This window comes from Rhamphochromis sp. 'chilingali' (assembly GCF_963969265.1).
Source record: "Rhamphochromis sp. 'chilingali' genome assembly, chromosome: 4".
Taxonomy (NCBI): Eukaryota; Metazoa; Chordata; class Actinopteri; order Cichliformes; family Cichlidae; genus Rhamphochromis; species Rhamphochromis sp. 'chilingali'.
Window position 1 is genome coordinate 20,778,027 of NC_137948.1, and position 15,569 is coordinate 20,793,595.

At 41.8% G+C, this 15,569-nt stretch overlaps 1 protein-coding gene across 1 annotated transcript in view; it reads right to left on the reverse strand.

Annotated features, from left to right (window-relative positions):
* The window catches only part of slit2 (slit homolog 2), a 118,826-nt gene extending 110,236 nt beyond the window's left edge, over positions 1–8,590 (reverse strand). Inside the window, exons 1-3 of the mRNA XM_080879952.1 lie at positions 7,413–8,590; positions 6,457–6,528; positions 4,858–4,929 (exon numbers count right to left, since the gene is read on the reverse strand). Of these exons, the coding sequence (XP_080736078.1) occupies positions 4,858–4,929; positions 6,457–6,528; positions 7,413–7,615 (347 nt within the window). The 5' untranslated portion in view covers positions 7,616–8,590. The remainder of the gene's footprint in view (positions 1–4,857; positions 4,930–6,456; positions 6,529–7,412) is intronic.
* Between the last annotated feature and the right edge of the window lie 6,979 nt (positions 8,591–15,569).

Here is a 15,569-nt window from a genome sequence, read left to right on the forward strand (position 1 = left end):
GAGTCCAAGAATAATAGTATGCAGCTGGAAATGAGAATAAAGGGTCCAGCTGAAGTTATTATACATGTAATCAAACATTTTGGACTTCTTATGTGTCATTACACACTAGATCGTACTGACTATGACTCCCCGGCCCCAACATAAACTCTGCATGAACATGACACGCACAATGTGTCTGACGTCACATGTGATTTACTCCAACATGATATGTAGGACATTTAAAACAATCTTAAATACATTTCTGTAATAAACCACATAAATGGTTAAGCGTTGTTCATTAGAGGCAGAATTACAAATCATTTTTCTGAGATTTGAAAAGTTCCCTTATGAAACAAAACTACTGAAAAAAACAGTGATGATTCTTAACAAGTTTCTCAGTTAAATCTGAGAGCTACAATGTAACTACAAAACATTTTAGCCTGGCTGAAATGTTTTGTAGTTACATTGTAACTAAGACCTCCAAAGTCTGCTGTTACTTACAGAGGCTACATCAGCTGACTTGGCAGTTTTCACGACTCCACTTTGCACATTTCTCACTTTGGTCTTCAGCGCTGATTCTGCTCTCAGTATTTTGTTAATTTGAACTGCTGCATTAGCCTAATTAAGGAAGCACTGTCTAAAAGATTAACAGCTCAACAGTCAACCTATTGCAAGCTCTCCATCACCACTGAGCTTGGCTCGGCTGCTAACTGTCACTTCACTTTTAAAGTTCTGCAAAAAAATTTGCTTGAACATAAACTTCTGAATCAAACAATGAAATCTCTCCAGTCATGTAGTGATTTAGTTTATTTGATGTTTTTGTATATAAAGACAAATATGTAGCACGAACCAGTTCCACATGCCACACATTTATAGGCTGAACTAGTCTGCAATTACCACCCACTGTTGAGCCTTTTTCCTTCTACATCTGAAAGAACGTATCTCTATCTTTTATATCACAGTGTGTGAGGGTGTGTGTGTGTGCACAAACAGCCTCAGAGTGCTTCCACAGCCATGTCTCATTAGTCAAAGTCTGGCTGGAAGAGAATGAAGACGGAGTAGCCAGTAGTCCGAGGTGTGAGAGTCACTCCGCCGAGCTAATGTCACACTGCAGCATGGTGATAATCCCCGCAGTCATAAACAGATGCTAGAAGCCCAGAAACCGCACAGTAAACACACACTCGCAAACATGCACAGTGTGCCAAATCTCTGTACATACACACATGAATACTCGCACAAACATAAAAGTCTGACACGCACACGCAACCTTAACACCTCAGACCCATGTTGATGCGCAGTAGTACAGCCTTGCAGACTGAAAATAACAAACCGCCTCAGAAACCAATTATTACTCCACCAATGCTGCTGCAGCCATAATACACATGCTGAACTAACAGTCAGTCTATCACACACACAAACACACGCACCAAAGTTATAACCCAAAACACTGCAGACATTTCCACGAACCTAAGAAACTGTCTCCACTCCAAAAACCACTTCAAACCGACCAGTGTGTGTGTGTGTGTGTGAATGGGTGTGAATGCGGTTCAACAGTTCATGTTTTCGGTTCACAGCTCGTGCATCCAAAGCGAGCCAATATCTATCACCCACCAGAGATTTACACTCTCTAATCTGATCTGTTATTTAAACACTAATGAAAGATACCATCTCTTGCCTTAAAACACAGAAATGCAGAAATTCAGTCTTATCTCCTAAACACTAAATTCCTTTGCTATCAGGTTAAAATCATTCGTATTCAGCAGCGCCGGGCAGCTTTTCCTCTAAACTTTCCGCGAACTGGTGTGTACCAACAAACATAACAAATGTTGGGTGCAGCAGAGACTCGGAAAAATCTATCTCGAATGGCTTTTTAGACAGAACTGCTGTGGTGAAAATGGCTTTGTGTCTTCACAGCGCAGATAATTTCAAGCTCTACTGCTCAGTAAAAACGGAGAAAAAAAATGTAAACTTTGCCCTGAAATGATCAGCGGGAACAATTTTATCACTCACAGGCTTTAGAGCTAATCATTTCGCATTAATCCAGAGCTTTTCTTTGAAATCCATACCCCCGCTATCTGGGATCACTGTTACAATTATCTTCTGCTGTTCATATTGTCAACATATTACAGCACGATCACTTGATTTGAGGCTTCATTATCTACTTTGTAATTGCTGTTGATAGACGCATCTCACCACTGTAATCAGCTGTGCGATTACTCATCTCGGTAAAAATTATCTTTAAATAATGTGATCAGTCAGTTGCAGGCTAATTATCGAAGGATTTAGCCGACTGATTTTCTCTGAAATTACTGTCACGGTACCTGCAATATCGCTTTCATTCTCCCTGCATGTCTGAGGCTGTTATCTCCTTCATTCTCACACACTTTGAATTGAACAGGGGCTGTAAAACAGTCAAGTAAGTGAAGGATAAGAGGATCGGGAACTCCTCACTTAACTATTCTACACCCACAGGGTGAGAGTAAAGAATGTATAGCATTCCTATATGCACAGGACAATAGAGAGAGAGAGAGCCAGATGGGTGCGTAAGGAGCAAAAACGTGAGGAGAGGTTAAGGAATGAATGAAAACGGCGCGAGTGGGTTTGGGGGGGGGGGGTCCTCCAAATCAAGATAAAACCAGTACTGACAGAGCAGCCTTGCGTAAGTGAATGCGCATGCACGAGTGTATCCAAACACATTCATGTGTTTGGATATGTGCACAGTTGTGTTGTGACATGCCTATCTCCTCCACACCTCCTTCAACCACATGCCCCTCCTCCGTACCCCCAAGGCTACTGCCCTACACCTGACCCAGCCCTGCCTGGCCCTTCGGGGCCTGTCGCAAAAAAAAAAAAAAAAGATGTGAAGGGGAACCGTTTTCTGCCCCCATGGGGGGCAGTCAGTGTGGATCTGTCAGCCAAGCTTAAGGCCCTCTCCTCTGGGCTGTGGTGCCCAGCAGGCCCCCTCCAGCCCCCAAGAGGACGGAGGGCTTTGAAATGAGCCCTCAGACTCCAGACTCCAGAGACGCGCCTTTGTATGGTAGCTGTTGGGGGGCATTGATGACTGACTCCATCTTTGTGTTTGTGAACATGCCACGCAAGAGAAGCTGAATTACAGAGGAAAACTTGCAAGGACAACAGAAGACAGCCATGTTGTGTCAGAAAGTTTGCTGTTGTCAGAGACAAGACAGAAAAGGAGAGACAGCCATATCGTGCATGATTTCACATTAGATATCTAAGACTTTATCAGCTGTTGCTGTTACCACACTACAATCTATGTTCAAGGCTGTGTTGCTTATGTGAGTGCATGAAAGAGGGTATTTACTAGCTTGCACCATCTCTTTGGAGGGAGGGTAATCATTATCAAAGTTTACTTTTAAATCCAGACCATATGTAGTTAAATTTTGCCCTTTTTGTCACCAACTCTGAGTAGGAATTCCCAGAACCGCTTAGCTGGACAGAGCCCAGTGCTGGTTGCATGAGAAACACTAGCAGATTCCTTATAGTGGTCTACAGAGCTTCTCTCTCTCTCTCTCTGTCAACAAAGAGCAGCTATAGTGCAGCAGAGAGCAAAGAAAAACCAGGCATGACAGGGTCAACACCAAAGCATCCAAAAAAGTCACATTTTATCACTTTCATCCCACTGACTTGTGACAAATTTACCCACAAGAGCCATAAAAAAAGATGAACTGCTTTATTTTTATTTTTTAGTCTGTGTATGTGTGTGTGTGTGTGTGTGTGTGTGTGTGTGTGTGTGTGTGTGTGTGTGTGTGTGTGTGTGTGTGTGTGTGTGTGTGTGTGTGTGTTTGTCCAGGTGGATATCTCTCTGCATATGCCAATATGTCTGTTTTTGTAAATGCGTGTGTGTGTGTGTGTGTGTGTGTGTGTGTGTGTGTGTGTGTGTGTGTGTGTGTGTGTGTGTGTGTGTGTGTGTGTGTGTGTGTGTGTGTTAATTATGTTATAAAGGCCTTATGTTGTCTGGATGCTGACTTGTGATACCAGGCTGGCATTGTAAAAACTTCTGACTGTTCTTCATTCACCTCCATGGCACTCAGACTCAACATTTGCCACATGAACAGATTTGCAGGAGGCCAAGTTGGGGTAACTGACATAAAAGTGGCAAAACATGATGCATGCATTCACACGGAGCAGGAGGGGTCACTAATTAGGTTGGGTACATTATAGCCTTTTTGGTATGATTCTGGGCTGCCCTAGATGACTTGCAGGATGATCATGTTAAAAACTTGGGGAAATAGTTTGTTTTCACTGCTGTCACATCAGGTATTTTCACTGAAAGCTTTGATCGCTAAAGTCAACCTGTCCTTGATTTCTGGTATTGCTGCAACTCAAGTTAATATATAAATAAATAAATGATAAAGAAATCCATAAGTTCCGGTGATGATTCATAATCCACTGGCTAGTATATAATATAATCTGCTGACATTATTCTTCCCACTTTCAACTGAAACATGCAGTCCTAGAAGGTCACTAAGTATTCAGAGCTCATTGGACAAAGGCAAACCAAATAATTTTTTCTTCAAAGGGCTTTTTCAAAACCCCTCTTGCACTAAGGACTGTTAATGCTGTTAGTAAGCAGTGGGTTAGGATATTTAAACAGTGTCCTTGAGAGTCACCAAAGCACAGAATAAGGGAATGTTTTTTGTAAAGCTCTACAGACTTGGAGAACTTCTAACAAAGACAAATAATGCAGCTTGTGAATGCAACAACTGAAAAGAGATTTTATATGACACTTGTTGATCTGTGCATCCAGATATGCAAATGAATCGACGGGCATGCGCGTTCTTGGAATTTTTAAGGCTGGGCAAACTGATTTTATACAGAATTAAATTAACACAATGGCGTCAACACATCATTACTCACAGTCTCTCCAGCTCCTTCAGGTCCTGGAAGGCTCCTCTCTCGATTGTGGTGATTTTGTTCTCCATTAACTGCCTGAGAGAGAAACACCAAGAGAGTGTGAGACTATGTGAATTGGACAATAAAAAAAGGAACGACATGAGAGGGGGGAAGGAGAGTGATAGAGAGACACAGAGCGTGAGAGCTGACAGAGTGATTTGTGTGATGAAACCATAAGAGGCCAAAAAAAAGGAGAAAGATGGCTGGATGGGGCCAGCGATAAGAGAGAGAAGAGAAAGACGGAGTGAGATAGGGCACAGGAGATTGACACTGGAGAGGAGAGAGAGGGAGAAATAGAGAAGGATCAGGCAGCACTGGGTGTGAAAAAAGGAGAAAAGCAGATTGGTGGAGATGGAAAGTGATAGAAGGTTTAAAAAAAGCAAGAAAGAGGAGAGACAATCAGCAGCAGGTCGATAGAGTCCCAGAATTGACTTTAAAACTGGCCCATCAGTTGGACAGGGACTCATCTATCATCCAATTTACTCTCTATCTAACCGCATAGCTCTGACTACTCCTTCACTTACACCAGCACAACTTCACTAAGATTAGTGTGCTGACGAAACCAAGCAAAAACACACATGCTTTTATGGGCCATCTCCACTGAGCTCTTCTTTTTTTAATTAATTGATTTATCAGTGAGTCAACGCTATTTTTTAATACAGCCCCATAAGAAAAAAAAAAGGGGGGGGGGGGGGGCGACTTTTATTTTTAAAGACTCTTCTCACAAATTTCTCAAATTTAAAAAAAAATCTATTCTCACGGTTTTTTTTAAGTGCAGTGTTTTTGCTAATTATGGTGCTTTTGGGTGAACATACCGGAAATAGCTAAAGTGAAAACTAGAGCACACAAATAAAGACACACATACACACAATTAAGGACATAATCTCTGGAGGAATTCCAACTATGTCTATTCCCTTCCATTCATTTCGGCTGCTGAATAGCGCGCACAGCAGCTATCCCTGTCCCGGCAGTGACGGTGCAGGGGAACTCTTTAATCTGGATTCATCCCAGGTAAAGAAACCTGTTCTTACTTGACTCTCCCCCCCTTCTCTTCCTTTCCTTCCACCCTTCCCTCCCTTCCAGCAGCTACATTCCTCCCTCCGCGGTTACACCTAATGACCGCTATCTCTTTCCTCTTTTTACCCTCCATCACTTCCTCGCCAGCGCGTTAATCACTCCAGCACATGGGCCCCGGGGCCCGGTGGTTAAAATAAGCCCCCTCCTGACACTTCCACTGGCAGATTAACACGACAGCATTAACAGGTGCCGCTGCTATTCTGTTTAGACACTTATGATGGCTCAGTGAAACCGCAGCTTCCCACCACTGGATGCAGTGCCTGCGTGCAGCAGCTCCAGAGCTGGATGAATCTGCTGCTGCTGCCGAGCACGGCCAGAAACTGTTAAATCTCTGTGCTGTGATGTTCTATTGGAAAGTTTTCTGGATATGCAAGGTGCTGCTTAACAGTGCATGTGGGAGAGAATATTGTTGTTTTCCTTTTTGCATCTTCAGGGGAGGGGATAAAGAGGGGATAAAATAAAATTCGCCGAATAAACGTCACTTACAACACTCGCAGATGCCTCAGCCCTGCGAAATCCGTCTTCGTGATTTTAGTGAGGTTGTTTGCATTCAGGTCCCTGGAAAGAAAAAGGATATTTTAAAAAATTAATTAAAAAAATATAAATTAATACATGTTTGTGATGTGCTCATTGATGAAGGAGGCTTTTGCTGAAACTTCTTGTTCCGTAGCCAACGCAGGGTTGTCATCTGACTGTCAGAGAAACTGAGAGGAGCTGTGGCTGCTGCACTACATCGGCAAGTGTTAATTTCATCGAGGGGTCTTTTAATGATAAAATTCGGCCTCTTTAACTCGGAGCCCACTTGTCCAAATCCGTTTTTGATTAACTCGCTGGTCTGCTGACAAACCGATGTGGTCTACGGAGGCTGTGCTAATGCAACAGTTCAAAACCGCCAACAACCACAGCAGCCCCCCAACTTCAGCTCCGCGATCAGCCCTGACGTGTCCTCGTATTAGGCACCAAAACGAGCTTTAGTGTTTTACCATTTATACCTCACGCCAACATTTACATCAGCTGCGTACTGCGGCGTTAACAAGGCTGAAAGTATAGGTTAGACATGACAAAAAGCTCTGCGCTCTTAAAGATGTGGTCCTCGAGAGAGACATTTTCAGTGCCTCCCGGTTAAAAACAAATGAATTAGACAGGAAATTTTGGGGGAATAATGTGTGATCATAATTAGGATATGAGCTGATGACATTTCCTAACCACTGATCGGAATAAAATTTGGGTGCTAAAACATCAGAAGGTGTGACATTTTTTTTCTCCATAAACTCTTTAAACTCCTCACACCCCTTCAGAAGAATCGCCGCATTAAAAGGTAAATGCAGTCTCGTTATTTTTCATCATTTAAGCATAAAAGAAATGGCAACACGACATTGTGGTGACTTTTCTTATACAATGTTTCCAAATTTTAAGTCAAATCTATACAATCCCGTACTTACAGTCTCTCCGTGTTTCGAGGTATGTTTCTGGGCACATTGCGCAGTCCTTGTCCGTGACAGTCCACTGTCGTACCGGTGCAGGAGCACTGGGCCGGGCATGGCTGACCGTCTGCTCCGCTGGACAGGACCAGAACAGTCACCAGCAGCCCCAGCACAGTCACCGGGGAGCGGTGAGGGCCAACGGGGCACCGAGCTCCCACCATCACTGCGGCAAGTGGGGGCCAATATGAGACCCGCAAAAACACCGTGAAAACAGAAGGGCGTTAAAAGATAAAGCCCCGAAATCCCCCGAAGGAGCTCACCAAACTCTGCACGCAACGGGATGCCGTCCTCCTTTTCGCTGTCCTCCCTTAGCACACGCGTGTTTCAGAAATGCCTGGTTCTGAATTTACATTTGGGTCCTCTGAGAAGGGTTTCAGTGCGTGAGGACTGTGATCAGGGACTTGGGTCCCCCTGGGTAGAAATAGGGGAGCTCGATAAGGCGGTAGAGCGGCTCTTTGGCTGCGCTACAGCGGCGCAAACTTCCACATGTCCCCGGCATGCGGTGCCCAAATCCCCCCGGTGAGTGCCGTGCCTGTGTATGTAAATGTGTGCCCGCGGAGCAAAGACAGTGAAACACCTCGGTCCTTGATCTGATCCGATCCAAAGAAACCCTCTCTCATGTACACACACACACACACACACACACACACACACACACACACACACACACACACACACACACACACACACACACACACACACACTCTCTCTCTCTCTCTCTCTCTCCAGGTAAGGCTCTGTTGGTTGTAATTCACAACACGCGTCCTGCGAGGAAGCCGCGGCTGCTCTTCTTTCTCCCCCCCAAAAAAAAAGAAAAAGAAAAGAAAAGCTCAGCAGAGGTCACCGTGGCGGAGAGATATTGATCCCGATAATATATCAACTGCCGGTCAGCGGTGAGGGTAACGCGAGGGACAGAAAATCGTGAAAGACCAGCGCGCAATACTATAATCCAACTCTGCGTGGTGCGTCAAAGCGCTGCTCCCGAGAGTGTGTGATAGGGAGCGAGAGAACAGATGCAGCAGCAGACGTGCTCTCTCACTCTCTCTCACTCTCTCTCTCTCTCTCTTGCTCTCTCAGACAAATACAAAACATCCACGCATTGCGTTTTCCCTCAAGGTAGCAGCAGGTTTCCAGCTGGCCGTCAATCAAACAGCAACAGTTTGACCTCGGAAGGAGACTCTCTTTTTCACTGCAGTGTCCCGGTCACCTGATGCTTTATTTAGCTGGCTTCAGGGAGGCGACCGAGCCTCAGACTGAAAACTAATGTGGAAAATTTAGAAACAACTTCTGAGCCCTGGATTTCTATATGGATGGATGAAGAACTGCTTAAAAATCCTCTCATTATATCTGTCTCATAATTGTGACTGCACAAGATGAGCAGCTGAAATGGATTTGAACTGATTTGTTTTTATCCACCAAAAAAAAAAGTTAGTTTCAGTGTCAATAGCAACAAGTAGCTCTAAATTAAAGACTACAGGAATTACGTGACACTGAAGCTTTTGCAAACGTTTCAGCTCTAATATTAAATTTTCAGAAACTCTGAAGGGAGACCAGCACGTATTTGCATATTTAGATATTTACTGAGTAACGACAATACTCATAATAGGTACTGATCAGTTACTGTAACAGGAACAAAATAACCATACGTATGAAGTTCTGTAATATTTACTCAGAAAGGACTTTGTTTACTCGACATTATCTGATACATTTATCTGCTAATTGTATTTCACAATGTTTCTAGCCAGCAATAGATAAGCTGTGTGGACTGGTGATTTCCAGTAATATCACTGTTTTGCCGAACTACCCCCAGCACATATATATATATATATAACTGTACAGTCAGCTCAGCGACATTGATCAGCTGTTAACCCATCCAGCAGCCACTATGTAAAAGAACTATCACTAAGATTAAAACGTTTTGTTGTAACTTTTAGATATTTAAGTTATTATTCACTGTAACAGGAATATAACAGAGGGTTTCTGAAACAGATACCATCTATATAATTCTCTAGAATACAATCAATTGATTGCCATTTCACATCTCAGACCTTTAAGCCTTCAAGTCTCCTCCAGCGCCCAGGACATATAAATTGCTGGTTGCTTTTGAACAATCTCCTTTTCATGTTTCTGCCAAAGATGAAACTGTCAAATACCACCTTTATTTTTTTCTTCATTTTATTATTTCAGTTAACATTTATGTTGATTTACTTTTTGGGTGGGAGAATATAAACATTTGACTTCATGGGGTAATCTTACTGCTGATTTCCTTACTGGAAATACTCCTTACTGGAGTTACACTCTCAGATTAGGAATACACATCCATTTTCTTAACCAGTTATCCCTTTCAGAGTCCCAGGGTTAGTGGAGCCTATCCCAGCTGGCACAGGACAAAAGGCAGGGTACACCCTGGACAGGTCACCAGTCTATTACACACATTCCTGGATAAGGCATAAATTGTCATATCAAAGATTTTTCACAGGACTCTGTGAAATCCTGTTGCTCTAGAATACTTTGCTATACACAGTCAACTCAGTGAGAAGGTATCCCCAGGTCCTCTGGCTGCAACACAAGCCCAAATCATCACCCCTCCACCACCGTGGTTGACAGCTGGTATGATGCTGGATTTGGTTTTGTACATTATGATCAAACATTTCCTCTCCGGGCTCGTCTGTCCAGAGGACATCGTTCCAGGGGTCTTGTTGTTTGTTCAGGCGAAACTTTGCAAACCTAAGTTGGCCTGTCGTGTTATTTTTACAGAGAAGAGACTTTCTTGTGGAAATCTTTCCAAACAAGTCATAGTTATTCAGTCGTTTCCTAATTGTACTGTCATGAACTTTAACATTTAACACGTTAACTGAGGCCTGCAGAGTCTGAGATGCAGCTCTTCGGTTTTTGCTGTTTCTCTGAGCATCGCACGCTCTGACCTTGGGGTTCATTTGCTGGGATGTCCAGTCATGGAAAGATTGCAGCATTGTGGTAACACAAACCTGAAGACCAGCAAACTGCCAAAACTTCTGCTTTCATAGAGCTGGTCATGCTTGCTGATGATCACTTAATCAAGTGCATTTGATTAGCAGTGCCTGGCTGCTACTCACTCTCTTAATTCCCATGGAAGCAGTACGGGATGAGCTCAGTTTTTAACAGGACTGCATAGTCCTGTGAAAACATCCCGTTCCACAGGACTGTGTAATATAATATAATAGTGATTCTTCATTAGGATCAGTAGTATAAATATCTTAATAAGATGCCATAGCTGCGGCAAAGCTTGTCCTGTCCTGTCAATCTCTCTCTTTCATGAACCCTTCCTTTGTGGCTCCCAAAACAGAATACAAACAGCTGTGTGTGATTGTAATGCTGATATGTTTCCACCCCTCAAAAACACTCCCACAGCCTCAAAGTCTGCTTAGAGTTTGGAGAAAATTCAGTATATCTTACTTATTTATTTATTTTATTTTTTTCCCCTTTTGAGAGTAGGGCTAATAAAAAGAAAAGCGGGCAGGGTAGATGAGGAGGGGTCATGTATTGTAGCTGAACAGAGGGAAGAAAATAATCAGAGGGGAGATTAAGCCTGACCCTTTATGTCCAGTGATGCAACAAGACTTCAGGGCACATGGCATGTTTAGACACAGCCTTACCTGACCCGCCTGCTCCTTACACGCACACATGCAGTTGTGTTTCCATCACTTCAAAGGGCATTGCACTGACTCTCACTATTTTCCTGGAGACTTACCTTAATCCCCACCATAACCCTCAGTCTTAAAACATGCCTTCATGATAAAATTTGATTATTTCTGTTTTGGGACATGCTTTTTGAAACTAAAAGAAAGTTGCAACTGTATGCCCCCAAAGCAAGAGTAATGAAAGTAAACACAAAAAACACACACTTGGGTGATTGCCCAGGATTGAAGTAAAGCCTATATGTCAAGCTACAAGACTCTTTGAATGTTATAAGACATTTTAGATTCAGGAACTGGTCGTGTGAACATCTAACAGTGAGCGTCACTGCTCGATTTAGTCATTTCTGTGTTTTAGATCATATTGGTGGTTCTAAACATCATAATGGCCCAATGGCTAATTCAGAACCTCTCGAATCACCTCGTAGTTCTTGTAATTTTGCTATAATGGGAAATGGGTGCAGTGATTTATTGTAATGTGACAATACAATTGAACTTTATTATGCAAACAACCTTGTAATTTCTTTAGTAGTCTTCAGGAATAGTTCCCGAGTTTTCGTGAAGGATATTCAAAGTTCTTCTTTGTATGTTGGGTGCTTTTTGTTCTGTTCTCTGTCAACACGATGCCACGCCACTTGAAAAAATATCAATGTCCGGGTTCTAAAGAGGCCAATCTATGACCAACAGTTTGCCACTATGTGTTTCTCTATCCAGTTATGCTTCTACTGTATTTGCAGAGTATTTAGGATCACTGTGAGTCTGAAAAATGAAGCTGCTGTGAATCAGATGGTTTCCAGATGGTATTCAATGGTGGATCAAAATCTCGTGGTACCCTTCTGCATTAATAATTTCATCAAATATTACAAACCAGCATCACTGGCTTCAGCAAACAGTAGACGGAACAACTGAAAATCGAGATGCATGTCTCATGTTCTGTGTCAGGTCTTTGCTGGATTCTTTCCTAAGGACATGCGTTTTAACTTTTTAAGACTTTTTTAAACACACCACGCTGTGATATGCAAAGTTTTCAGCAGTAACTCTGTCAGAAACATCTTGTAAATGCAAAAATAATATTTTATGTCCGTCAAACCATCTGTTAGGTTCCCCTTTATGTTTAAGTGATTCATAGGTCAGTGTTAAATGGCTTAACTTATTCTTATGACCTGGGTGAGTGAAAAAGCAAAGACCTTCAAAAACCTTCAAAAAACCTTCAAAAAAGAAAAGACCTTCAAAAATCCTGGAAAAGTACTGCTCAAGGCCACTTTAAAAATACAAGAAAGTCTGGCTCCTTGGAAGCAAAGCATAAAGACATACGGGTTGACTCAAAACCTTTGCACAGTTCTGTATATCTCAGTAAATATTAGACATTCATGGTCCTCAGTTATAGTTTTTTAGCAATCCTGCAGCTTATTCTGTAGAGCCATCACCATGATGACATTGTTAGTAAAAGGTCTTGAGAGCTTTGGATACACTGCATGATGAATTGGTAACTTTTAATATTTTAAATCTTTTCTTAATGAGTTAATTCTTATATAAATGATGACATTCCCATTAGCTGCTGGTATTAAATATATACATGGTGAAACAAGCAATAACAGTCAGATTGTCAGCATATTGAACATTACACCTGCTTCCATGCTAACAGCATACTAACATGGCTGTAGACTCATCATGCACCTTCTACTTAGACTTGCTATTTTCAGTGCATTAGTATTCATCAGTGATAAGTAGCCAAGTTTACATGAAGTGCACTGTCAGTACTTAACTTTAATGACATGAGATCAACAACCACAGCAGCATCCAGGCTGTGGAGAATATGTGCTATGAACCAACGCCAGCTAGCTTGCTTTTAATCAACAGTACTCCTAATGCATGTTAAACTGAAGTCTTCACTGTGAATGAATTAGTGATACACATGAGGTCAGATGCCCAAAACTTAGAGATGTTTACCAAAAGTGAAGGTCAGACATTGGACTTGTTGCTTTTTGGAAAGTTTTCCGTTTTTGATGTTCAGTTAGAGACAATAAATACTTTGAAACATTAAAATTAACATACCATAAAAGTAAGCTTGTAGTGCGTGTAGTATGAAACACAGCTGTGTCTCATTTGTTCAGTAAATATAATGAATAAATACCATAAATAGTATAAGGTTCACAGTGACCGTACATGGCATATTTAAGGCACATTTGATGATAAATAATTTCAACAGGCAGCATTAAACTGTTTCTTTTTGCCAGTTTCCTTGATTGACTTGTGTTTACTCCGTTCGTTCTGAGATTGCATTTGAGCTCTCAAGGCCAGAGCAGCATTAGGCTACATTTAGCATTTAATTTGTGATACATTGTATAATGTGGTGTGCCTACACTAAATGTTAGTTATGCTGTTTGGTTTTCAATTTGAAAGGAGACCTTAAATAAATATAACACAAGCAAAGAAGCTTTTCAAAGTGGTCACATTTTTAAAAGTTCATAGTAATTGCTGTAGTCAGGATTTGAAAATGTCAATAACGCACCAAGAACGGCGAGCTTTTCTTACCTGAAGTGAGAAAGTTGACATTCATCTTGAAATCTTTTCAGGGTTTGGAGAACTTCAATTTTTTATTATTTAACCGAACTCTACCATACAAAGACATATCGATTTTTCTAAATATTATACATTTGAGCATTAACAAAACAAATAATGAGTTTCACGAATGAAGAGGCTTAATTTTAACGAATGACATTCCACCAAACTGCCCGAATTAACAAGTGAACATGACACATCTGACACTTGTAGATTTGCTACTGTGCTTGGGTTCAATGTTCTGTTGATTGATCCAGTGTATTCCAAGTTATAGCTGTAGGACAGACAGCCTCACCTTTGACCCTAGAATACTTTGGTATACAGAGGAGTTCATGGTTGACTCAAGTAACAAGGTTCCTCCTGGTCCTATGGCTGCAAAACAAGCCAAAATCCTCACCCCTCCACCAACGTGCTTGACAGCTGGTAAGAACTGTTTGTGTTGATATGCTGTGTTTGGTTTTTGCCAACCACGGTGAGTAAATTATAGCCAAACATCTTCACTTTGGTCTCATCAGAGGCCTTCTGAATGTTTTTTTCAGAAGTCTTGTGGTTTGTTCAGATACAACTTTGCAAATCTACGTTATGCTGAAGAGTCTTCCTTGTGGCAATCCTTCAAACCAAGCCATGCTTTTTCAGTTTCTTTCTAATTGTACTGTCAAGAACTTTAAAACTTGACATGCTAACTGAGAATTGTAGAATCTGAGATGAAGCTCTTTGGGATTTTGCTATTTCTCTGAACATTGCACAGTCTGACCTTGGGTGAATTTACTGGGACATATACTGTTGGGCACATTGTGGCATTATGTTAATACACATCTAAATGCTTTACACCAGCAAATGGCCAAAAACTTCTGGTTTATAGAGGTCTCACACTTGCTGATAATCAATTAATTGAGTGCATTCAGTTAGCAGCATCAAGCTGCTACTTATCCTATAAATTTCTATGGAGGCCATAATGGTGTTCTTAGTTTTGCCCAGAATTGCACAGAGTCATATAAAAGCATTTATTCTTATAGGACTGTACTTCCACAAAGTGGGATTCACACTGGAAAACAATCCAGGGAAAACAAACAGTGTATATCTCTAAACAAAAGGACAGGAAGCATGCTTTTATTATGGAGTCAAACCGTAAGACTTATTGCTGAAATATTCACTTCAAGAAATCTGTCTGGTTTGGAGTTTTGCAGAGCTGCTAATCAGATGTGAATCTGTCTGTCAGCTCTGATGTTGGTGCTGATCAGTCTAGCCTGTTGATTTAGGAGCTGTTTGTGTTATCTTTGGTTTATGGCCATGCAGTAAAGCTGAAGGTGTAGGAGGTCAGTTCAGCCACCTGGCCTCCGGACAGCTGCTACTGAGACACATGCTGCAAAGAGTGTGCCTTACAGTACGCGCACACTCATACCCATCTTGCTAATTTTAATTTATGCACAGGCACAAGTTTTTGCAATGCAGCAGACAGACACACAGAGAAACAGACGGAATTTTAAACAGTTTATTACGTGTATGTATTAATTAACCACATTAATCAAATCTGCTGTGGGTTTCTCTTCGGTCTATGTTTGTGTGTTTTGCTTGATAATCACATCATTAAAAACCAACGATGTTTGTGTTTGGACTGGCATTGTCAACACAGTGGCTGGTTACACAGCTGCACCGAGACACACACACACAAACACACAGACAGAGGGATGAACACACAGTGCCACACCAAAACACACAAACTTTAGAAAAACAGAAACTCCTCCTCCTGGATTCCTTTCACTCCCAACTGTCAGTTTTGTGCTGATGCGATCTGCTCATGAAGTGTATTGAAACTACACTGAGGCCCTGAGGTGTGTAAGTGGTTGGTTACCTTTGTTGTGATGGGTCTGAGAGGCTG